Source organism: Molothrus aeneus, chromosome 27 (genome assembly GCF_037042795.1).
Source record: "Molothrus aeneus isolate 106 chromosome 27, BPBGC_Maene_1.0, whole genome shotgun sequence".
Taxonomy (NCBI): Eukaryota; Metazoa; Chordata; class Aves; order Passeriformes; family Icteridae; genus Molothrus; species Molothrus aeneus.
Window position 1 is genome coordinate 2,307,235 of NC_089672.1, and position 23,924 is coordinate 2,331,158.

The 23,924-nt window shown below is 57.4% G+C and overlaps 2 protein-coding genes across 2 annotated transcripts in view; both read left to right on the plus strand.

The window, feature by feature from the left end:
* ADAMTS10 (ADAM metallopeptidase with thrombospondin type 1 motif 10) overlaps window positions 1–3,794 on the plus strand; it is a 63,446-nt gene extending 59,652 nt beyond the window's left edge. Inside the window, exon 24 of the mRNA XM_066566198.1 lies at window positions 2,169–3,794. Within this exon, the coding sequence (XP_066422295.1) occupies window positions 2,169–2,278 (110 nt within the window). The 3' untranslated portion in view covers window positions 2,279–3,794. The remainder of the gene's footprint in view (window positions 1–2,168) is intronic.
* Window positions 3,795–5,376: 1,582 nt separating this feature from the next.
* Window positions 5,377–23,094, plus strand: MYO1F (myosin IF). Its single transcript, XM_066566228.1, has 28 exons — window positions 5,377–5,481; window positions 9,303–9,440; window positions 10,978–11,067; window positions 11,823–11,917; window positions 12,458–12,545; window positions 12,748–12,837; window positions 13,712–13,843; window positions 14,395–14,529; window positions 14,607–14,739; window positions 15,402–15,598; window positions 15,691–15,771; window positions 16,334–16,420; window positions 16,562–16,648; window positions 16,954–17,121; window positions 17,201–17,286; window positions 17,701–17,782; window positions 17,886–17,992; window positions 18,207–18,305; window positions 18,768–18,912; window positions 19,012–19,126; window positions 19,746–19,915; window positions 20,039–20,184; window positions 20,432–20,578; window positions 20,658–20,806; window positions 21,042–21,125; window positions 21,216–21,417; window positions 22,373–22,539; window positions 22,624–23,094. The coding sequence occupies exons 1-28, from the start codon at window positions 5,479–5,481 to the stop codon at window positions 22,698–22,700; spliced, it is 3,300 nt and encodes a 1,099-aa protein (XP_066422325.1). The 5' UTR covers window positions 5,377–5,478; the 3' UTR covers window positions 22,701–23,094.
* The last annotated feature ends 830 nt before the right edge of the window (window positions 23,095–23,924 follow it).

The window sequence follows — 23,924 nt, forward strand, 5'->3', positions numbered from 1 at the left end:
CAGCCTGGGACAGTGGGAGATGGTCCCTGACCATGACAGATGGTGAAAAATTTAATCTTTAAGGTCCTTCCACCCATACCTCTGGCCCAGCTGAAGATGGCACCCAGGTTCTTTGCCCTGGCACTGCCTGACACAACTCCCACATGGCAGAGTGTGGGGTGGGGCCATGTTGAGACCCCAGAGGCCCAAACACAGCACAGGGGGGGTCCCACATGTCCCCCCAAAGGTGCCCAGCATCAGAGCTCACCCCCCTCCCACAGCACAGAGCACTTGGTCCATGGGGTGTAGTGCCAGGAGTACAGGTGGGGTCTCTGCAGAGGGGACACGTGTCCCACTGGGGACAGGGACATGGAAGCTAGATTTGGGCTCCAGAGTAGGAGACCCCCTCCTGGAAGTGTCCAAGGCTGGGTTGGATGAGGTTTGGAGCACCTTGGGATAGTGGGAGGTGTTTCTGCCCATGGCAGAGGGTGGCACTGGGTGGGCTTTAAGGTCCCTTCCAACCCAAATCATTCTGTTGAAAATGTGGCCATTCTGTGGCTCTGGTCCCCTCTGAGTGGTCCCAGGCCAACCTGGTGTGCCATGACCCCGAGAAATGAAGGAACTCCATCTTGAGAAATGCAGGTGTTGTAGAAACAGGCAATCCCCCAGCCAGGGAATCATGTGCTCTGACTCCATGATTCAGAAGGCTGAACAATTGCTATATTACATTAAATTACATTACATTACATTACATTACATTTATACTATATTACATTATATTATATTATACTATACTATACTATATTATACTATACTATACTATACTATACTACATACTAAAAGGATACTATACTACAAAGATACTAAAGAAAACACCGTGACTGTCTGAGACAGTCAGGACACAGCTTTGACCCAACTGGCCAAGGAAACAAAACAATCCTCAGCAGAATCCAATTGACAAATCACTTTGGGTAAACAATCTCCATAACCCATTCCACAGGTGCAAAACAACAGGAGCAGTGAATAGGGATAAGAATTGTTTTCTCCTCTTCTCTCTGTGCTTCTCACTGCCTTCCAAGGAAAAATCCTGGGAGAGAGAATTATGTCTCTGTGCTCAGAGAATGTGAGTGCCACATGCAGGAACTGCACCCTGGCAAAGACAGATTTTCATTAGGTGAGGTCCTCAGCAGTTTCTTCATCACAGCTGCATCTTCAGCTCCCTGACAAAGCCTCCCCCAGGATCTTCTCAGCCTGGCTCTATCGAATTTTCAGGGAACCTCCAACAAAGGGACAGAAAATGATGCATCTGACTCCAGAGCAGAAGGCTGCACGTTCTCATCACGTCGGGGTCACCACTTTTCAAACTTGCAGGGAACCCACGACAAAGGGGAGAGAAATGATGCATCTGACTCCATCTTATCAGAAGGCTAATTAATTACTTTATTATACCACATTATTCTATAGTATATTACATTACATCTAAACTGAATCTGCCAAGCACTCAACTCTGCACACAACTGCACAGAATCTCATGACTTGTCATGACACACACACACACTTGGCCCTGACAGGCCAAGGAACCAAAACACCACCACTTTGGGTAAACCATCTCCATATTACATTCTGCTTTGGTGTGATGGTGTTCACAAGGGGTCTCAGGTTGAGGGAAGAGACAAGGATCTGACTCCATGTTTCAGAAGGCTTGATTTATTATTTTATGATATATATTACATTAAAACTATACTAAAAGAATAGAAGAAAGGATTTCTTCAGAAGGCTAGCTAAGAATAGAATAGAAAAGAATTATAACAAAGGCTCTGTCTTGGACTCTGTCTGAGCTAGCTAGGCTGTGATTGGCCATTAACTAGAAACATCTAACATGAGGCCAATCAAAGATGCACCTGTTGCATTCCACAGCAGCAGATAATCAATGTTTACATTTTGTTCCTGAGTCCTCAGCTTCTCAAGAGGAAAAATCTTAAAAAACAGATTTTTCATAAAAGATGTCTGTGACACTTTGGCACAAACACAGGCACAGCAAATGATAAGAATTGTTTTTCCTTTCTCTGAGGTTCAGAGAACGTGAAACCCAGAAATATTCTTGGGCAGAACTGTGCCTTGCTTTTCTCTGTGAAGAGAAATGTGGCTGCATGTCTGTGACCCTGCTCCCCCCTCTGTGTCCCCTGCAGAGTGCAAGGATGTGAACAAGGTGGCCTACTGCCCGCTGGTCCTCAAGTTCAAGTTCTGCAGCCGGACCTACTTCCGACAGATGTGCTGTAAAACTTGCCAGGGCCACTAGGACACAGCGGGACACAGCGGGACCCCCGTGGCAAAACTGGAAGGCCAAAGCTTCACTGGAGGGCCCTGCCCTCCCAGGGAACCTCTTCTGGCTCCCGCACAGACTCCGGTCACGCTCCCACGGGCGTCACCTAAACCCGTCCCCCACAGACCCCCTTGGCCCCCCGAGCTTGACAGAGGCAGGATCCCAGTTCAACCACTGCAGCCCCAGCTGGATGAGCACTGGGAGAGGGGGGAGCTGGGCAGAGCAGGGACTTTACTTGAAATTCTGACGTTGTTATTTATTAGTAGCGGAGCCAGGTCCCGCTGGGGGAGGCGGCACCGCTCTCCCCGCTCCTGCCTCATCCTGCTCTGTGTCCCCAGGGCACCATCGCGGGGCTTGGGCACTCCAGGGGCTGCTGCCCTTCCCTCGGGACCCCAGGGGAGCCAGGGAGGAGGGTTCAGGTGCCTGGGGTGGCCAGCGTGGCTTGTGGCTCCTGGGTGATGGGTGAAGAGGAGCTGCTGTGGGGAGTGGGGCTGGAGCAGGGATTTTGTCCCTTGGTTTGCACCCTGTCACCTCAGGACTGGGATCAGGTCACCCCGTGAGCTGAGGGTGACACCCTCAGTTCAACTGGGAGAGGGTTCTCTAAACTCCCATAGCCACCAGCTTGGATTGGGCTGTTCCCCTGTTTGCCCTTGTCACTTTTAGGACCAGATTTTACCCCTGAGCTGGGGGCAGAGGCATGCTGGGGGCTGCAGTCCCTGCATGGGCATCGAGGCTGTGCCAGGCTCAGGGAGAGAAGCACAGGAGGGTGCAGGACAAGAATGGGCCTGGCACAGTGTCCCCAGGGCCTGGCACCCCAGAGACAGCCTCAGCCTCTCTTCCAAAGGTGCTTGACTTCCAAAGGTGCTTTGCCTCCAAAAGGTGCTTTGCCTCCAAAGGCAGCCTGGCCACGTGTGGCTGTGGCCTCGAGGTGCCAGTCCCAGTGCCACCCACCCCTCTGCCCACAGGAGGCCTCCAGAGATGGGAAAAGAGCAGGTTTGAAATTCCTCCAGGTCACCTGGTGGCCAAACCTGGGCCAACTCCTTCACGGGCAGCCTGTGGAGGAGACCTGACTTCAACTCTCCAAAGCTTTTTGTTGGCATTGTAATTGTAATGATGACGATTATTTTCAGGACTTTCCACATCACAGCGATGGGAAAGCTTTGTCCAGAGCCGTGTTTTGTTCCCTTGGGGCCATCCCTGTGGTGCAGGGAGGGGACAGTCCCCTTCTCCCCCAGAAAAGCCCCCGTGTGTTCCTCTCCCAGCTCCATTTTTGTGTCCACCTGCTCCTCGGCCGATCGCAGCTTCTCTGGTGCTCAGCAAACCTCGTTTCTCTTCCTTCCTGGTGCCATGCTCCAGTTCTGATGGTTTTGGGTGAGGGGAGGGGGTGTTTTCACCATTTTTATATCGATATATATCCTACTGACCAATGTTTAACATACTAACTCTGAGGAGGAGCGACGTAAGGCATGAATTATAATAAAGGAGTAGCTACGATCCGGGGCACAGCCTCTGCTCCCACTTGTGTTCCTCCAGCCTGGGGTTGGGGTTGTGTGACCGTGTTCACAGGAGTTTTTGGATTGGGGAAGAGATGAGGATCTGACTCCATGTTTCAGAAGGCTTGATTTATTATTTTATGATATATATTACATTAAAACTATACTAAAAGAATAGAAGAAAGGATTTCATCAGAAGGCTGGCTAAGAATAGAATAGGAAAGAATGATAACAAAGGTTTGTGGCTCGGGTCTCTGTCTGAGCCAGCTGGGCTGTGATTGGCCATTAATTACAAACATCCAACATGGGCCAATCCCAGATGCACCTGTTGCATTCCACAGCAGCAGATAATCATTGGTTACATTTTGTTCCTGAGGCCTCAGCTTCTCAGGAAGAAAAATTCTACGGAAAGGATTTTGCATAAAAGATGTCTGTGACAGGGTTGGGCACTCTCAGCACCACAACCCACCCCAAATAGAGGGGTTTGGAAGCAGGGGAGGGTTTTCCTTGGGAAGCAGAGCAGTGGGAGAGGTGGGGATTCACCCAGAGCTGCTTTAGGATGTGGAGGAAGAATTTCCCCCATGGCACAGAGACCCTCCCCATGTTGGTGATGCTGGGCTGGGCCAGCGGGGGGGGGGGGGATTCTGCCCCTGTGCCCCTGTGCTCAGGTGAGACCCCACCTGCAGAGCTGCCCCAGCCCTGGGCACCAGCAGCAGGAGGACGTGGAGCTGCTGGAGCCAGGCCAGAGGAGGCACGGAGATGCTGCAAGGGCTGGAGCCCCTCTGCTCTGGAGCCAGCCTGGCACAGCTGGGGGTGCTCACCTGGACAAGAGAAGGCTCCAGGGACACCTCCGAGCCCCTGGCAGGGCCTGAAGGGGCTCCAGGAGAGCTGCAGAGGGACTGGGGACAAGGCCTGCAGGGACAGGAGCCAGGCAATGGCTCCCACTGCCAGAGGGCAGGGCTGGATGGGATCTTGGCAATCAGGAATTGTGGAATCCATCCCTGGAATGGATTTCCCAGAGCAGCTGGGGCTGCCCCTGGATCCCTGGCAGTGCCCAAGGCCAGGCTGGACAGGGCTGGGAGCAGCCTGGGACAGTGGGAGTTGTCCCTGCCATGGCAGGGGTGGCACTGGATGGGCTTCAAGGTCCCTTTTAACCCAAACCATCCTGTAACTCTGCCAGGGACAGGGTGGCCAAGAACTGTCTCAGGACCTCAGTTTCCTGTAGTAACCTCACTTTTCTCTGCATCTCAAGTGGAGGGGGGGAAAAAAGCCCCAAAAAAACAACAACGAAAAATATGCAACCAAAAGCATCTCATTCCTAAAACCATCTCCAAGAACTGACTGGCCACTGCTGGACAGGTGACATCCAGCAGGGTGAGGGGAGAGGTCACCGAGGCTCTGAGCATCCCTGCTGGGCTCTGTCCTGCATCCTGTCTCACCCAGCAGCAGCTGCAGAGGTGGGGACACCCCGGGCAGGGCCACCCCCAAGTCCCTGGTAGCAAAGCTGCTACTGTCCTCCCCACCCCCCACGAACGAAGGGTGCAAAATGAGGAAGTGGGAGGGAAGACTACTCGTGACAATCTTGGTAACAGCAGAAAGACAAAATCCGAGTGCTCCAGGATGGCCCCGGGCTGTTGGTGACAGGAGCCAAGAGCATCTGTCTGGGAGGGACACAGGGACACCATGGTGAGTGCCAGCAGGGCCCCACCCTGCTCCCCTCGGGCCCTTCAGGCTGTCACCTCCTACCGCTGCCACCTCAGCCCTGGAGCTGCCCCATGTCCCTGCCAGGGAGGGGACAGTGCTCCCCAGCTTGGGGACAGGGCTCAGAGAGGCCATGGGTGGGACACAGGGGTTGGTGACCCCCAGGACAGGGTGGGGAGCAGCAGGGGATGGGTGTGTGCTGCCACACAGAGGTTTGGGTGCTGCTGTCGCTGCTGTGGTACCCACAGGATGAATTTGTGTCCCCACTGGGGCAGAGGGTGGGGTGGGGGTGGCAGCCGCATCCCCCAGGCTAAGAGGGACCCTCTGGGTGCTGGTCCCCATGGTCAGGGGACAGGGGCTGCAGGGAGGGCAACAGCCACTTGTGGAAGTTGCTGTGGAGGCAGAAGAGGAAGGTGAAAGGGCTCAGAATTAGGAAGATGCTCAGAACTGGGGGTGAGGAGCTGCCACAGCTCTCAGCTCTGCTTCCTGCATCCTCGGGCAGATGTGTCCCAGCTATTTCCACCCAGACAGGAAGGGGACAGTGACCAGGCTGAAACTGAACCTCCTGCCACCCACGCTTGTGGCTGTCACCTCTGAGAGGCTGCTCAGATGCTGTGCCCAAGGACGCTTCCACCGTCCCCCCCTCCACAGAACCTGAAGATGTTCTGTGGCTTCCTGGAGGACCAAAGGACTCTGCAGCCATGGCCCTGACCCCTGCCAGCCCCATCCACACCCCAGCCCTGCCTGTGACAGTGGTGTGACAAACCTGCTGCTCCATTCAGCCTTCCGGTGGTTTTGGAGGTTTTTGACAAACGCTCCTGGGCTTGGGCTGTCTTGACTCAAAAGGTGCCGCCTTGGGCTGCATCTGCTCCTTGCTCAGGCTTGTAGGGTTGTTCCGTGGTTTAACCCACAGCTTTGAAGAAAACATGATGTTTTCAAAGTGCTGCCACAGAAAGGGCTGCTCCCCTCCCTGCCCAGAGATCCTATCTGAGAGTCAGGAGCATCCTGGCCCCAGGCACAGGGGTGGGGACAGTGCCCATCCCACAGCTGGGGGTGCTGAGGGGCTCCTCGTGTGTCACCTGCCCCCTTTGGAGCACTGAGGGGCTCCTCGTGTGTCACCTGCCCCCTTTGGAGCACTGAGGGGCTCCTCGTGTGTCACCTGCCCCCTTTGGAGCACTGAGGGGCTCCTCGTGTGTCACCTGCCCCCTTTGGAGCACTGAGGGGCTCCTCGTGTGTCACCTGCCCCCTTTGGAGCACTGAGGGGCTCCTCGTGTGTCACCTGCCCCCTTTGGAGCTCTGAGGGGCTCCTCGTGTGTCACCTGCCCCCTTTGGAGCTCTGAGGGGCTCCTCGTGTGTCACCTGCCCCCTTTGGAGCACTGAGGGGCTCCTCGTGTGTCACCTGCCCCCTTTGGAGCACTGAGGGGCTCCTCGTGTGTCACCTGCCCCCTTTGGAGCAAAGTCCCTCGAGCACAGGGGCTGCAAAGGGCACCTGGAAGGTGGAGGGGGGACAAAAACTTCTCCTGCTTGGCAGGAGGATGGAATGGCTTGGGGCAGGTGCCCTTCCCTAGAGCAAAGGACTGGACAGAGCAGGGGATGGAGAAACTGCTGCCCCAAACCTCTGGAAGCAAATTAACTGGTGCTCCCACTCCCCACAGGGATGTCACCTGCAGCTGCAGATGTCACCTCTGTCCCATGGCAGCTCTCTGGGTACCGAGCTGGGGCAACACCAGAGCTTTAAGGGATCCTAATTCCCCTTCATCCTGACTTTACTCTGATTTTTTAGTGAACCCTGGCCCTGCAAACCCCATGAGAGGCTCAGGGAAAGCAGGCAGGAACACCCAGAGCTCTGCAGATCATGGCAAACCCCTCATTTACCAGCTCTGAGCTGGTGCTTTCCTCCCAGCTGGGCTGCACCAGGTGCCACAGAAGAGCCAGAAAAGCCTCAGAGGAAGAGGAGGTGAAGACACACTCACCACTGACACCTCTGAGCAGCTGACAGAGAATCTCTGGGTGTCAGCTCAAAACCTGTGAGCTCTTGGTGCAGGAAATTCTCCTTTTGCCTTCATTTGGCCTCGAGCAGCAGCCCTGGGTGCCTGTGCCAGCAGCATTGGGGTGCTGGGGACAGGGCACTGAGTGCTTTGGCTGCCCAGGGGCTCTTGGCACTTTTCTCCTGCTGAAGCCCAGGGGCTGGGGTGAAGCTGGGCAGCTCCTGGGGTCCCTGCAGTTCCCTGGGTGACACCACAGTGACCTGGAGAGGCTGCCTGAGCCTGCCTGTGCTTTTCCAGCTGCATTTCCTAGGGGATATTAGGATGAAGGCAAGAAAAAGGCCTTGAAAAGGAAGAGGAGAAGCTCCCTGGGTGATTTCAGGCTGCAAGAGCAGCCCTGGACCCCCTGAGCCCCTTGAGATGACCCCAAAAAAGGTGGTGGGACAACACCAAAAAGCCCCTTCAGCAGCTGCATGGGCTTGGCTGGAATTTGGGGTTTGGAGAGGGGCCCATAGGGGATGCTTGGGGCTGCAGAGCCCAGTGACAGACACCCCAGGTGTCTGAGGGGGGCTGGGGACACCTGGTGACAATCAGAGACTGCAAAGGTGTGGGGATGCAGGGCCTTGAAATCTTGAGAGCCTGCAGGGAAATCAAGCAAAAGGGGAAGAGCAGAAGAAAAGGGAAATGGAGAGAGCAAGAGGCCAGGGCTGATGGGGGAGAAGTGAAATCAGTGACAGGAGCCTGGGGGCTGAAAGAGGAACCGCGGGGGTGGGGAAGGAGGGGCCTCAGCCTGGTCCCTGTCCCCTCCTGCAGGGGCCAGCGGCCACCACAGCTGTGCCCAGCCGGTCTGTGGGGACATCGAGGCCAAGGGGAGCCCTCTGGGTGGTTTTGCACGATGAATTCCCCCTCTCACAGCTCCCTTGTTTACCCCACGAGGCTGAAATCACAGCCCAGCCCCCGGGGAACGGGGCTGGGGACAGAGCTGGGGACAGAGCTGGGGACAGAGCTGGTGTGACCGTGTTCACAGGGCTCTGAGGATGAGGGAAGAGATGAGGATCTGATTCCATGTTTCAGGAGGCTTGATTTATTATTTTATGATATATATTACATTAAAACTATACTAAAAGAATAGGAGAAAGGATTTCATCAGAAGGCTGGCTAAGAATAGAATAAGAAAGAATGAATAACAAAAGGCTTGTGGCTCGGACAGAGAGTCTGAGCCAGCTGACTGTGATTGGCCATTAATTAGAAGCAACCACATGAGACCAGTCCCAGATGCACCTGTTGCATTCCACAGCAGCAGATAACCATTGGTTACATTTTGTTCCTGAGGCCTCTCAGCTTCTCAGGAGGAAAAGCCCTAAGGAAAGGATTTTCCATCAAAGATGCCTGTGACAAGCTGGGGACAGAGCTGGGCACAGAGCTGGGCAGAGGCTGCTGGCATCTCCCTGGGCAGGAGGAAGAGGAACACAGGCTGCAAGGAGGATGTGGGGGTGCAGAGGATGCCACCACCACCCTTCCCCTGCCTTGCTCTGTCTCATAATCAGTCTGTGCCTCAACAAAAGTCCTTCATTACCCTGGTGAGGAGCAGGGGCTGGGGCAGGTCCTGTCTGCTCCTCTGAGGGTGCCAGGAGCTGAGGAGGGCTCCAGGGGGCTGGGACAAGCCCCAGTGCTCTGAATTTTGGGATCTGCTGGGTCAAACCCCAGTTTGGGGTGAGGGCTGAGCCAGGCAGGGCTGGGGGCAGCTCGGGGGGGTCAGAGCCAGCCCTGGTGGCCCGAGGTGGCCCTGGCACAGCCGCTGTGTCCCCGTTGTCCCCTCAGGGCAGCAAGGAGCGCTTCCACTGGCAGAGCCACAATGTCAAGCAGAGCGGCGTGGATGACATGGTGCTGCTGTCCAAGATCTCCGAGGAGGCCATCGTGGAGAACCTCAAGAAGCGTTTCATGGATGATTTCATCTTTGTATCCTTCCCCAGGCGGCGGGGCCAGGCACAGGGAGCGGCAGGGATGGGCTCCAAGGCTTTGTCAGGACATGGGACAGCGTGTCCGTGCCCTGTGGGGACAGATCTGTGGGAATGTCACAGTTCCCAAGCTGAGCTGTGCCTGGCACAGACACAACAACCAAACCCCCCCTCCTGCCATGCTGCAGGACCCACTTTGCTCCTTCCTTTGTAGCCACAAAGCCCCTCAGCATCCCCTCCCCCTGCTCCTGGTGTGTTCCTGCCACCCAAGCAGTGACATTGTCCCTTGCTGCTGTCACCCACCCCCAGCGACGCCCCCAGCGTGTCCTGGCTGCTCTGAACCCCCCAAATCCAGGCAAACCCTGGATGGAGCAGGGTTGGATCCCTCCAGGGGAGGAGGTGCCACCCCTGGTCCCCAGTGATGCCAGCACAGGGGACACTGAGCTGCTGCAGCCCAGCTGGCACTGCCGGGCACCACAGCTCTGCAGGAGGACAGGGATGTGTCCCCAAGCCCTGCTCACCCCACACCTGCCTGGGGACGTGTCCAGCTCAGTGCCCTGGGGTGGCTGTCACTGCTGGGGACAAGGAGCAGAGCCCTGAGGGGCACACAGAGCACACAGGGCACAGCAGAGCCCAAGGGGCACACAGGGCACAGCAGGGCTGGCAGCAGGGCTGAGGCTGTGCCCACACCCCTGGATGTGGGGATGTGGCCCTGTCCTTACAAGGAGATGCTGTCCCAGCTGTGACTCAGCCACCTCCCCCCGCAGCCCTGGGGCTTTGCATGCGTGTGGGGTTGGCTTTTTTGGGGTTTTTGATTTGGTTTTTTTGGAGGGGAACAATACCCCATGCAGCCTCTCCCTTCCTTTTTTGCTGTGCTGCTGCGCGCAGGGCTCTGTCCAGTCATGACTCAACATCCCAAGCTTTTGCATTTCCCAGAAAAGCTCCCTCCTCCTGCCCTCTGGCCACCCTCCCCCTGTTTGGGACACAAATAGGATATCAAAGGCTTGGATAACCCCACCTGCTCCATCCCCACCCTCCATCTCCTCACCCAGCCAGGGGCTCACCCCTGTCCTGCTGCAATTCCCTGCTTTTCCATGCACTGAGTGACTCGGGGATGCTGCAGAAAAGGCAGCAGGGTGGGCAGGGAAAGGCAGGAGCTGTGATTCCTCTCCTCTCCGTGCCTCAGTTTCCCTGGATGTAAAATCAGGTGGGCTCCTGCTGGAAAAGCCACAGATGGAGGGTGAGCAGAGAGCGAATTCCAGGGATGCTGGAGAGGTTTTAGAGCCGATCCCCAGCCAGAGCAGGGAGCTGAGGGGATGCTCCTGCACCCATCACACTGCAGGGGCTGAGGGAGCTCTGGGAGTGCCCCAAGTCAGGGCAGCAGGGCAGCTCTGCCTGTGCCAGGCTGGAAATGCCCCCTTGTGCCATCCCTGGACGTGCCAGGGACCCCATAACCACCTTCCTGCCCCCGGGGTGGGACTGGGCACTGGGAAGGGAGGACACAAGAAGGGACACATGGCCCTTGACCTGCTGCCCAGACCTACATCGGGCCCGTGCTGATCTCTGTGAACCCCTTCAAGCAGATGCCGTATTTCACCGACCGCGAGATCGAGCTGTACCAGGGCGCGGTGAGGCTGCCCCGCGGGCAATCGGGGGTTAAATCTGTGCAAAACATCCCCCAGGGGCGTCCCCTGAGGGTCCCCATGCTGCACAGCCCCTCGGCTGCTGCAGGGGTCAGTGCTCCCTGCAGCAAATCCTGGGGAATTCAGCTCAGAAATGCACAGAAAGAAACCCAAAGATGGTAAAATGCAGCTGGAGTGGCTCTGCCCCAGCCCTTCCCAAGGAGGAGGGGGGGTTAAAAATCACCAGACTCGCTGCTGATGAGCTGGTGTTTGTGGGAAGAGGCTGATCCCCACGTGGGCAGAGTGAGAGGGATTTGGGGAGCTCTGTGCCCAGCACTGCTGTCCTTGTCCCTTGTTTAGAGTCACTGTGAAGGGGCTGGTTCCCACATGGGCAGAGTGAGGGGGATTTGGGGATTTGTTGGTTGCTCTGTGCTCAGCCCTGCTGTCCTTATCCCTTGTTTAGGGTCAGTGTGAAGAGTGGCTCCCATATGGGCAGAGTGAGGGGAAAATGGGGATTTGGGGGTTGCTCTGAGCCCAACCCTGCTGTCCTTGTCCCTTGTTTAGGGTCAGTATGAAGGGGCTGATCCTACATGGGCAGAGTGAGGGGGTTTCGGGAGCTCTGTGCTCAGCCCTGCTGTCCTTGTCCCTTGTTTAGGGTCACTGTGAAGGGGCTGGTTCCCCTGTGGGCAGTGAAGGGGATTTGGGGAGGGGAGCTGGGGGCTGCCCTGTGCTCAGCCCTGCTGTCCCTGTCCCCTGGCTAGGCCCAGTATGAAAATCCCCCCCACATCTACGCCCTGACTGACAACATGTACCGGAACATGCTGATCGACGGGGAGAACCAGTGTGTCATCATCAGGTACTGGGGGACACTGGGCCACACCCGGCCTGGCACTGCCCCTGGGGACACCTGTCCCCACCAGCCCTTCACCCCAGCCCAGGGTTTCCCAGCTGGAGAGTTGGCTCCTGGGCTCTGGGGTGTCTGGAGGGACCCTCTGGGCCACAAGCACCAGGCAAGGCTGTGACCAGGGGTGTCCCAGGCAGGGACAGAGCCCCAGAGCCTTGTGCAATGCAGCTCTGCAGGGCAGTGTTGCAAGGGAAATGGTCAGGATGTGGGGCAAGGCTGGAGACTTCCCTCTGAGGCTCCCAAGTCCCCCTCCTCCACTTCTAAACCCGGTGACAACAAATTCAACATCTCCTCACCGAGCCACGCTCTGCTCACACTGATCCCCCTGGGCAGCCCCATCCCAGATTCCCCACAGACCCACTGTGGGGATGGCACAGTCCCCAGAATTCACTGTCATCCTCTGGTCCTGCTCCAGGACCCACCCCAAAGCCCCCCCAAGGGATGGGTGGCTCTGGTGGGTTTCACATCTGCTCTGCTTTGCCCTTTGCACAGCGGAGAAAGCGGAGCTGGGAAAACGGTGGCAGCAAAATACATCATGGGCTACATCTCCAAAGTGTCTGGCGGTGGGGAGAAAGTCCAGGTGGGTCTGTTGTTCCCCCTGCCACTCATCATTTCACCCCCCAACTGATCCCCACCACCCTGGTCCCCAAAATCCCCCTGATGGGGGCCAGTGGTGGCACACGGAGCAGCCGCTCCAGGACTGGGGACACAAAGGCTCAGGTGTGTCCCCAGGCCTGGAGTGGGACACAGCAGGGCTGAGCCCTGCCCTCCTCTGTCCCCAGCATGTGAAGGACATCATCCTGCAGTCCAACCCGCTGCTGGAAGCCTTTGGAAATGCCAAAACTGTCCGGAACAACAATTCCAGCCGCTTCGTAAGTGCCAGGGTGTGACCGCGTTCACAGGGGTCTGAGGATGAGGGAAGAGATGAGGATCTGATTCCATGGTTCAGAAGGCTGATTTATTATTTTATTATATATATTATATTAAAACTATACTAAAATAATAGAAGAAAAGGTTTCATCAGAAGGCTGGCTAAGAATAGAATAAGAAAGAATGATAACAAAGGCTTGTGGCTCAGACAGAGTCCAAGGCAGCTGGGCTGTGATTGGCCATTAATTAGAAACAACCACATGAGACCAATCACAGACCCACCTGTTGCATTCCACAGCAGCAGATAATCATTGGTTACATTTTGTTCCTGAGGCCTCTCAGCTTCTCAGGAGGAAAAATCCTAAGGAAAGGATTTTCCATAAAAGATGTCTGTGACACCGGGGCAGGTGCAGGGGGCAGCGCTGTAGCAGAATCATTGAACCAGTTGGGTTCAAGGCTGACCTTTAGATCAACTCCAGCCATTCCCCCAACACTGCCTTGAGTGTCCCCAGGTGCCACATCCAGCTTTTCAATCCCTCCAGGGATGGTGACTCCAGCACAGCCTGTTCCAGTGCCTGACCACCCTTTCAGTGGAGGAATTTTTCCCCATATCCAATCTAAACCTCCACTGGGGCAATGTGAGGTCATTTCCTCTGACCCTGTTTCCTGTTACCTGGGAAAAGAGACCGACCCCATGGGGCTCCAACCTCCTTTTGGGCAGTTGAGGGGGCAATGAGGTCTCCACATAAACCATGAAGCCTTCAGCCAGGGTTTGCACACCCCACAAAGCTCCTGCTGTGGTGGGGAAGGGCTTGGGGGGAATGAGGAACCCCTGAGGCAGGGCCACAGCTCTGAGCAGGATCTGTGCTGGAGCAGGGGAAATACTTTGAGATCCAGTTCAGCCGGGGCGGAGAACCTGATGGGGGCAAGATCTCCAACTTCCTGCTGGAGAAGTCGCGCGTGGTGAGCCAGAACGAGTGCGAGCGGAATTTCCACATCTACTACCAGGTATGGGGTGGAATTTTTCTTCACTCGGGGTCACCAAATGTGGAATTTTTCTTCACTTGGGGTCACCAAATGTGGTGGTGGTCTCAGGGGTCCCAGGATGAGGGAAGAGATGAGAACCTTGACTCCATGTTTCAGAAGGCTGATTTATTATTTTATGATTTATATGATATTAAAAGAAAATTATATATTAAAACTATACTATAGAATAGAAGAAAGGATTTCATCAGAAGGCTGGCAAGGAATAGAAAGGAATGGAATGATAATAAAATCTTGTGACTGGCCAGAGAGTCCGAGGCAGCTGGACTGTGATTGGCCATTAATTAAAAACAACCACATGAGACCAATCACAGACCCACCTGTTGCATTCCACAGCAGCAGATAATCATTGTTTACATTTCATTTCTGAGGCCCCTCAGCTTCTCAAGAGAAAAATCCTGGCAAAAGGATTATTCAGAAAATATCATGGTGACAGTATGGGGGTGGCCTGGAGCCACCAGGGCTGCAAGGGGGGACCAGGAGCTGGCTGACCACAGCCCCCTGTCCCCTCCCAGCTCATCCAAGGCGCATCCCAAGAGCAGAGGCAGAATTTGGGCATCATGAGCCCAGATTATTACTTCTACCTGAACCAGACAGACACTTACCAGGTGGAGGGCACAGATGACCGCAGCGACTTCCATGAGACCATGGTGAGTGCCTGGGAGGGAGGGGAGTCCCCAAAAGCTCTGGGGCCGGGTGGGGGCTCACGGGGTCTGTGCACCCCCAGAATGCCATGCAGGTCATTGGCATCCGTGGTGAGGACCAGCAGCTGGTGCTGCAGATCGTGGCAGGGATCCTGCACCTGGGCAACATCAGCTTCAGGGAGGAGGGCAACTACGCCCGGGTGGAGAATGCTGACTGTGAGTAGCCATGGGGCTGCAGGGGACAGCTGGGGGGAGCCTCGGGAATGAGTGGCAAGCTGGCTGTGTGACAAATCCCCTGGCAGAGGAGGGAAGCAGCACCAGCACCAGGCATTGTAATTGCTATCTTAACCACCATGTCCATCATCCTCCTTCCTATCTCCCCTATAATCCTTACCATTATCTATGAAACTTAGGATGACCTAAACCGAAGGCCTTCAAAGCCTTAAACAAGAGTTAAACCCTCTAGTTTCTGCTAAAGTCCACAGGCCATTACCCTGCATCCCCTAAATGCAACTCAGGTGCTTTAATTAAGCTAGGACCTTCCAATTTACTAGACAGATGGGCTTTGATCCCATGATACTGTAGGTAACAGCTAAATGCCCTAACCAACAGGCCTCTGCCTAAGGCTCCGGTACATAACCAATGCACATCAATGAGCTTGCAACTCACTACGAACTTTACTTGAGGCAGCAAGTAAATGGCTCAGCCAGAGCGTGATTAGCCAGGGGACAGATGCCAGATGTTGCTTTGGGACAGGTGTCACTTTTCCCTGTCATTGTCCCACTGCTGTCCTTCACACTTGGATGGGGCCGAGGGTTTCGACCATGGCCAGAGCCAGGTGGGGACAACACAGCCCTGACCAGCCCCACTCTGCCCAGCCCTGGCCTTCCCTGCCTACCTGCTGGGGGTCGACCAGGAGCGCCTCAACGAGAAGGTCACCAGCAGGAAAATGGACAGCAAGTGGGGCGGCCGCTCCGAGTCCATCACCGTCACCCTCAACGTGGAGCAGGCGGCCTACACGCGGGACGCGCTGGCCAAGGGGCTCTACGCCCGTGTCTTCGACTTCCTGGTGGAGGTGTGTGGGCCTCAGAGGGGATGGTGACCCCCTGCCCCAGGAATGGCCAAGCCCACCGCCCTGCAGCCAGTTTGTCCCCTCTGTCCCCACAGTCCATCAACAGGGCCATGCAGAAGCCGAATGAGGAGTACAGCGTCGGGGTGCTGGACATCTACGGCTTTGAGATATTCCAGGTGTGTGTGGCTGGGAATGTCCTGCCCTGCTCCCACAGCAAGGACAGCACCTGGGTCAGGTGGCCCTGAGAAGGGTGCCTGGAGTAGCACCCAAGCACTGCTGGTTGGGGTCCCCATGATGAGGCAGAGGAGCTGAAGGAGCTGGGGTTGTTTAGCCTGGAGAAGAGGAGGTGACCTTATTGCTCTCTACACCTTCCTGAAGGGAGGTTGGAGACAGGTGGGGTTGGTCTCTTCCACTGGGCAGCACTGACAGAACCAGAGGACACCACCTCAAGCTACATCAGGGAAGGTATAGGTTGGATATTAGGAAGAAATTTTTCACCAAAAGAATAATAAAGTACTGGAATGCTCTTGCCAGGGAGGTGGTGGAATCACCATCTCTGGATGTGTTTAAAAATAAAGACTGGACATGGCACTTGGTGCTATAGTCTGGTTGAGGTGTTAGGGCATAGGTTGGACTCCATGATCTTAGAGGTCTCTTCCAACCTCATTATTCCGTGATTCTGTGTTTCTGTGAGCAAAGGACAACTCAGCACCATTTTCTCTTCCATCTTTCATGCAGAAAAATGGCTTTGAGCAATTCTGCATTAACTTTGTGAACGAGAAGCTGCAGCAGATCTTCATCGAGCTGACCCTGAAGGCAGAGCAGGTATGGGGCTCTGGGCTGTGGGGCTGTGCCAGCACCCCAATTCCTGCACCCTCCTCCTCCCCAGCACCACAGCTGGAACAGGGAGTCTGCAGCACATCCCAGGGGCTCGGGGACCACCCAGCTCTCCCTGTGCTTCCCCAGGAGGAATATGTGCAGGAGGGGATCAAGTGGACGCAGATCCAGTACTTCAACAACAAGGTGGTGTGTGACCTGATAGAGAACAAGCTGGTGAGTGGGGTCCCCTCTGCTGGGGAGGCTTTTTGGGGAGCAGAGGCACCCAGGGACAGGGGCTGCATGGGTTGTTGAGGTGCCAAGCAGCAAAGAATCCCAGACTGGTTTGGGTTAGGAGGAACCATAAAGATCATCTTGTCCCACTATCCCAGGGTGTTCCAAGCCCTGTCCAGCCTGGTCTTGGACACTTCCAGCACCCATGTGAGGGCACCAGCACTAAGCTGTGGCTCAGCATGAAGCAGCTGTGACCAGGTGCAGGATTGGGCCCTGCCACACCCATGGCTCCCCTTTCCTTGTGGCAGAACCCTCCTGGGATCATGAGTGTGCTGGATGATGTGTGTGCCACCATGCACGCCACGGGTGAGGGCGCCGACCAGACCCTGCTGCAGAAGCTGCAGGCAGCCGTGGGCACCCACGAGCACTTCAACAGCTGGAGCTCGGGCTTTGTCATCCACCACTATGCTGGCAAGGTGGGTAGGGCACCCCAAAGCCCCCACCCTACACCCCACAGCCCCACCCACCGCAGCTGAGGTCCCCTCCTGTCCTCAGGTGTCCTACGATGTGAACGGCTTCTGCGAGCGCAACCGGGACGTGCTTTTCACCGACCTGATTGAGCTCATGCAGAGCAGTGAATAGTGAGTCTGGCAGTGCTGGGGCACCCCAAAAGGGCTGGGGAAGAGGGCAGAGTCCTCAACATGCAGATCTGAAAGGCTGGTCCTGCCTTTGTGGGTTGGGGTGCTCAGTCCTGCATGGCTCCATGGGCATCAGGGACATCCCAGGGTTGCAGGGTTGGGCAGAGCAGGGTCATCCACCAGCTCTGCTCCTGCCCCTGCCCCTGCCCCTGCTCCTGCCCCTGCCCCTGCTCCTGCCCCTGCCCCTGCCCCTGCCCCTGCTCCTGCCCGTGCCCCTGCTCCTGCTCCTGCTCCTGCTCCAGCTCCTGGGGGTGGTCAGGAACATGGCACTCAGCCCTCCTGTAAAGGATTTCCCAGCTGGCCTCAGCCCAGGCCATGCTGGCAGCTCTCACCTGGGGACTGTCCCCTCCCTTCCAGTGGTTTCATCCGGATGCTTTTCCCAGAAAAACTTGATTCTGACAAAAAGGGACGGCCGACTACGGCAGGCTCCAAAATCAAGGTGTGTCCTGTGGGCTGCAGAGCAGCAGTTGCCTCTGGGGAGGTGGCAGGGGCAGTGCTCCCACCACCCCCTTTGATGCTACAGAGGTCAATCCTTGCACCAGAAACAGGCCAATGACCTGGTGAACACGCTCATGAAGTGCACCCCACACTACATCCGCTGCATCAAACCCAATGAGACCAAGAAACCCCGGGATTGGGAGGAGAGCAGGTAACAGGGAGCCCACAGAGCCCAGGAATGGGACCCAGCCATAGAGATGTGGCCAGGACCAGCTTTCCTCCAAAAACTGCAGCCCTGTGCTGGTTCTTCTGAGCTGTCCACTAACCCAGGGAGCACAAGTGGGGACACATTGTCCTCTTTAGGTGCACCTTTAGGTGCCCTCCTAACCTGTCATCATCCCACATTGTCCCTCCCTGCTGCACAGGGTGAAGCACCAGGTTGAGTACCTGGGGCTGAAGGAGAACATCCGGGTGCGCCGGGCAGGGTTCGCCTACCGCCGCCTCTTCCACAAGTTCCTGCAACGGTGAGTGGCCACTGGCACGGGGCTGGCAGAGCCCACAGCACCTCCTCAGGAGGAGAGGAGGGTGTGGGAGGCCCTGGCACAGCTTTGCAGGTGAAGAGAGTTGGGGGTGTTCAACCTGGAGAAGAGAAGGCTTGGGCAAGACCTTAGACCCCTTTGCAGGGACTAAAAGGAGCAGCAGAGGGATTTGGGACAAGGCATGGAGGGACAGGACATAGGGAATGGCTTCCACTGCCAGAGGGCAGGGATGGATGGGATATTGGGAAGGGATTGTTCCCTGGGAGGGTGGGGAAGGCCTGGCACAGGATGCCCACAGCAGGGCAGTGTCCAAGGCCAGGTTGGACAGGGCTTGGAGCAGCCTGGGACAGTGGAAGGTGTCCCTGCCATGGCAAGACTGGATGGGCTTTAAGGTCCCTCCCAACCTGAACTATTGTAGGATTCTGTGAGCCTGCTCTGTCCCCACAGCTATGCCATCCTCACCCCCGAGACGTGGCCGTCGTGGCGCGGGGATGAGCGCCAAGGGGTGCAGCACCTCCTGCGTTCGGTCAACATGGACCCAGACCAGTACCAGATGGGCAGGAGCAAGGTGTTCGTCAAGAACCCCGAGTCGGTGGGTGGCCCTGACTCCTGGGGGGCACTGCCCGTGGCTGGGCATCACTGGGGAGGGGTTTTTGGGGTGTCCTGGCTCAGCACTGCCTGTCCCTCGCAGCTCTTCCTGCTCGAGGAGATGCGGGAGAGGAAATTTGACAGCTTTGCCCGGGTGATCCAGAAGGCCTGGCGCCGGCACGTGGCCATCCGCAAATACGAGCAGATGAGAGAGGAGGGTAAGGCTGGACAAGGACGGGGACAGTGCCACCCCAGCAGCCCTTTTAGGGTGCTTTTACACTAGGACAGCCCAGCTGTGAGAGCAGCAGCCTGGCTCCTAATCATGGCACTAACATGATTAGGTGATGGAGGAACCGGCCTGTGAGTTGTTGGGAATTTTTCCCCAGTCTGAAAGGAGAGCACGGATTTCCTGCTCCTATTTCCAGCCCTGGGAGCCTTGTGCTGTCTCACTCTGCATTTCATGGCCTGCACAGGGATGGAGGGGAGTAACTGGGGTGAGCTGGTGTTTGTGGGAAGAGGCTGATTCCCACAATGGCAAAAGGATGGGACAAGTCACTGACCCCATCATAAGTTTTCCTACCCTCCCAAGCAAGCAGGAAAAATCAAGGAGGAAAACCCAGAAAACAGCAGGGTCCATCCCTCCCTCCCACAGCACGAGGTTTTTTGAAGGCAGTTAATGGGTTTCAAAACCAGCCAAGCTCAAGCAGCTGGGATTCCTCCCGTGGCATAAAACAAGCCCCATTTCTTGCTGCCATGACTCGTGTCACGTTTTGGGGGGGCTCTGAGCTACCAGCACAGAGCCATGTCAGACGTGCACCTCTTTGGGGTCCCTCCCAGCTGCCAGCATCCTCTACAACTTCAAAGAGAGGCGCAGGAACAGCATCAACAGGAATTTCGTGGGGGATTACCTGGGCATGGAGGAGCGGCCGGAGCTGCGGCAGTTCCTGGCCAAGCGGGAGCGCATCGACTTCGCCGACTCCGTCACCAAATACGACCGGAGGTTCAAGGTGCAGGGACACACCTGGGGCTGCTGCAGCTCTTGGTGGCTTCCCTCAGGTGGGATGTGTGTTTGTGGGGTTTGTGCCCCGCCAGCAATGCCCCCTCACCCCCTTTCTCCTGCCCTTTCCCAGCCCATCAAGCGGGATTTCATTCTCACCCCCAAGTACTTCTACCTGATCGGGCGGGAGAAGGTGAAGAAGGGGCCTGAGAAGGGGCAGATCAAGGAGGTGCTCAAGAAGAAGGTGGAGCTGCAGGCAGTGAGCGGCGTCTCGCTGAGGTGTGTCCCTCACCAGGGGCTCTCCCCATGGCTGGCCTTCCCCTCTCTCCATGCCCTGCTGCTCCCCAGTCCCTCATGCAGCCCTGAGGAGGGGGCTCCCCATGGGTGCTTTGGGAAGCCAGGGAGTTTTCCAAATCGCCCTTCAAATTTCCTTGGGGTGGACCCAAGCCCTGTGGGGTCTCCAAATCCCCCCCAGCCCAGGTGGAACCAGCCTTGGTGGGGTTGACACCCCTGGTTGCTCCTCCAGCACCAGGCAGGACGACTTCTTCATCCTCCATGAGAATGATGCCGACAACTTCTTGGAGTCCATCTTCAAGACGGAGCTGATCAGTCTCCTGTGCAAACGCTTCGAGGAGATCACCCGCTCCAAGCTGCCCCTCTCCTTCAAGGACACGTAAGGATAGAGGCCAGGAGAGGTGACAAAGCAGGACAGGGTCCTGTCACCGCAGCCTCATGGCTTGTCTTGCCCCCAGACTACAGTTTCGGGTGAAGAAGGAGGGCTGGGGCGGCGGTGGCACCCGCAACGTCACCTTCGTCAGAGGACAGGGCGACGTGGCCGCCCTCAAAGCTGGAGGCAAAACCCTTACGGTCAGCATCGGGGATGGGCTCCCCAGGAATGCCAGTGAGTGCCCGGGCACTGGGGGGTGGCAGAGGGGGGACACAGGAGCACTGGGGTCACAGGGCACAGCTGGAGGCCTGGGAGCATTGGGGTGAGCTGGGTGTACCCTGTGGGGTTTGTGTCTCCCCCATTTCTGCTCTGGTGATGGGACCTTCGGGGAACAGGGTTCAAATGGGGGGACAGCCCCTACAGCTGGCTGTGAGGACTGTCACGTAACGGGGGGCTTGTGTCCCCCCAGAGCCCACAAGGAAGGGAGCAGCACAGGGCAGAGGTGGCAGCAGGTGTCCCGCACCTTCCCGAAGTGCCCCATCAGCACCCAGAGGTGAGGAGGGGGTACGGGGTGGGGGATACAGGGGGTGCAGGCTGTGCATGGCCCCCCTGTAATGCACCCTCCTGGGATGGGCCGTTCCAGGAGCCTGCAGGAACGGGGGTCCCCAGATCCCCCGCGGGGATGGCCGGGCACAGAGGGACACCTACAGGATGCCCCAGAAGCAGACGCGGGGCCCCCCGGCCGCGGCGCTTCCCGCCCGCAGCGCCGGCCACCAGCCCAAGGCACGGCCCCCATCCGAGCACAACATGGACTTCCTCAACGTGCCCGACCAGGGCGTGGCCGGGTAGGTCCTGTCCCACGTCCCTGTCCCTGCCCCATCCTCCTCTCGCACTGCTACCAGCACTGCAAGATGCTTTCCCTCTAAGGAGGGGACCAGATGTGTCCCCTCCTCGGTGACAGGGGATGCGCCCTGGCTTTGCTGGCAGGACACATCTCCCAGGCTCTTGTGCATCCCAGTCCTCCCAGTCCCTGCACTGGGAGAGCACGCACAGAGCATCCCATGGGTGGGGAACAGCAGGGTGGGCAGCTCATCCTGCCCCAGTCCTCCCAGTCCCTGAACTGGGACCACCCAGCTGCAGGCAGAGAGCACCTGAGGATGGGCAAGAGGGTGCAGCTCATCCTGCCCCAGTTCCCCCAATCCCTGAACTGGGAGAATCCACCTGCAGGCATGGAGCATCCCACTGGTGTGGGGCAGCAGGGTGGGCAGCTCATCCTGCCCCAGCACATGCCATCCCATGGCTGTGTGGGTGCAGGGGGCAGCAGCACATGCCCTCCCACGGGTGTGTGGGTGCAGGGTGGGCAGGGGCAGCAGCACATGCCATCCCATGGCTGTGTGGGTGCAGGGGGCAGCAGCACATGCCCTCCCACGGGTGTGTGGGTGCAGGGGGCAGCAGCACATGCCATCCCACGGGTGTGTGGGTGCAGGGGAAGCAGCACATGCCATCCCATGGGTGTGTGGGTGCAGGGGGCAGCAGCACATGCCCTCCCACGGGTGTGTGGGTGCAGGGGAAGCAGCACATGCCATCCCATGGGTGTGTGGGTGCAGGGGGCAGCAGCACACGCCATCCCATGGGTGTGTGGGTGCAGAGGGCAGCAGCACATGCCATCCCATGGCTGTGTGGGTGCAGGGTGGGCAGGGACAGCAGCACATGCCATCCCATGGCTGTGTGGGTGCAGGGGAAGCAGCACATGCCATCCCGGTGCCCTGCCGGTGCAGACCCCATCCCTCCCGCCCACAGGGTGCAGCGCCGCCGCAGCGTGGGCCAGCGGCCGCCCCCAGCCCGGCGCCCCAAGCCGCAGCCCAGGGCGGAGGGGCCGCGCTGCCGGGCCCTGTACCAGTACATCGGGCAGGACGTGGACGAGCTCAGCTTCAACGTGGGGGATGTCATTGACATCCTGATGGAAGGTACCAGGCTCCTGCCCTGCCCGCCTCCTCTCCCTGCCCTGCTGGCAGCACAGCTGATTGATTGATTGTCTTCTCCCTCCCCAGATGCTTCTGGCTGGTGGAAAGGCCACCTGCACGGCAAAGAAGGGCTTTTCCCTGGGAATTATGTGCAGAGGATCTGAGCTGGAGGAAAAGGAGGAGGTCACCATCCTCCCACCGCACCTCCAGAGGCTGGGCCCAAGGGCACCTGAAGTTTTCCTACCAAGTTCAAAACTTCACAAAAACTTCCAAACCGTGAAGTTTTCCTACCAAGTTCAAAACTTTACAAAAACTTCCAAACAGTGAAGTTTTCCCACCGATACTGGCACGGAATGAGCGTTTCCTCAGAGCCCCCCAGACTATGCCGGTGCCAGGGGCTGGATCCCACAGCCCCTTCAGTGGGGGCACCTTGCAGCAAGGACAGGCTCTTGGCTGCTTGTTAGTACCCAGGGACTTTAAAACTTCTTTGTGATATCAATAGAATTGTTCATAATTTTTTTGTCCATAAATAAGAAGACTCAGGAAAGCTGACTCACATTTTGAGTTTGGGGGTTGTATTTCACCCACTGTGGCTGTGTGACAAAAGCTGTGACGTGGGCAGGCACAGATCAGAGGCGGCCCCGTTCCTCCCACCATGAACCCTCCAGAAAATGCTGAATACATCAACCAGCTCTGCCAGGCTCCAGTTTAGGCATTTCCAGGCTCCGCTGTGGCTCTGGATCCCTCACACAGCCGGCAAAGCAGGTGCAGTGCGGTGCTGCCGTGCCTGGCTCGGCACAGGAACAGCTCCGAGGATCCCTCAGGCAAAGCCCTCAGAGCTGTCACTGCCTTTCCTGGCGGTGCTCGGGGGCAGCTTGTGGGGTCTCATCCCTGAGGGACGCTCGGTGTGGCAGCCACGACCCTCTGTGGCAGGGGCGCAGCCGGGCTGGGCTGTGGGCTGGGGGCTGAGCCCCACCCGGGGCTGCCCCAGGAGGGTTCAGCCGGGAGAGGGAGGAACAGGGCTGGAATGTCCGCCTCATGTCCGGCCCCAATGTCCGCCTCATGTCCGGCCCCATGTCCGCCTCATGTCCGGCCCCAATGTCCGCCCTCATGTCCGCCCCATGTCCACCCCATGCCCACCCCATGTCCGGCCCCAATGTCCGCCCTCATGTCCGGCCCCATGTCCGGCCCATGTCCGGCCCATGTCCGCCTCATGTCCGGCCCCAATGTCCGCCCTCATGTTCGGCCCCATGTCCGGCCCATGTCCGGCCCATGCCCACCCCATGTCCGGCCCCAATGTCCGCCCTCATGTCCGGCCCCATGTCCGGCCCATGTCCGGCCCATGTCCGCCTCATGTCCGGCCCCATGTCCGGCCCCATGTCCGGCCT

What these genes read in the sequence shown, in the direction of transcription:
- MYO1F (XM_066566228.1), top strand. An exon ending in TCATGGATGATTTCATCTTT is followed by an intron (nt 9,441 to 10,977) that starts GTATCCTTCCCC and finishes CCTGCTGCCCAG; the next exon opens with ACCTACATCGGGCCCGTGCT. An exon ending in CCCGACCAGGGCGTGGCCGG is followed by an intron (nt 21,418 to 22,372) that starts GTAGGTCCTGTC and finishes TCCCGCCCACAG; the next exon opens with GGTGCAGCGCCGCCGCAGCG.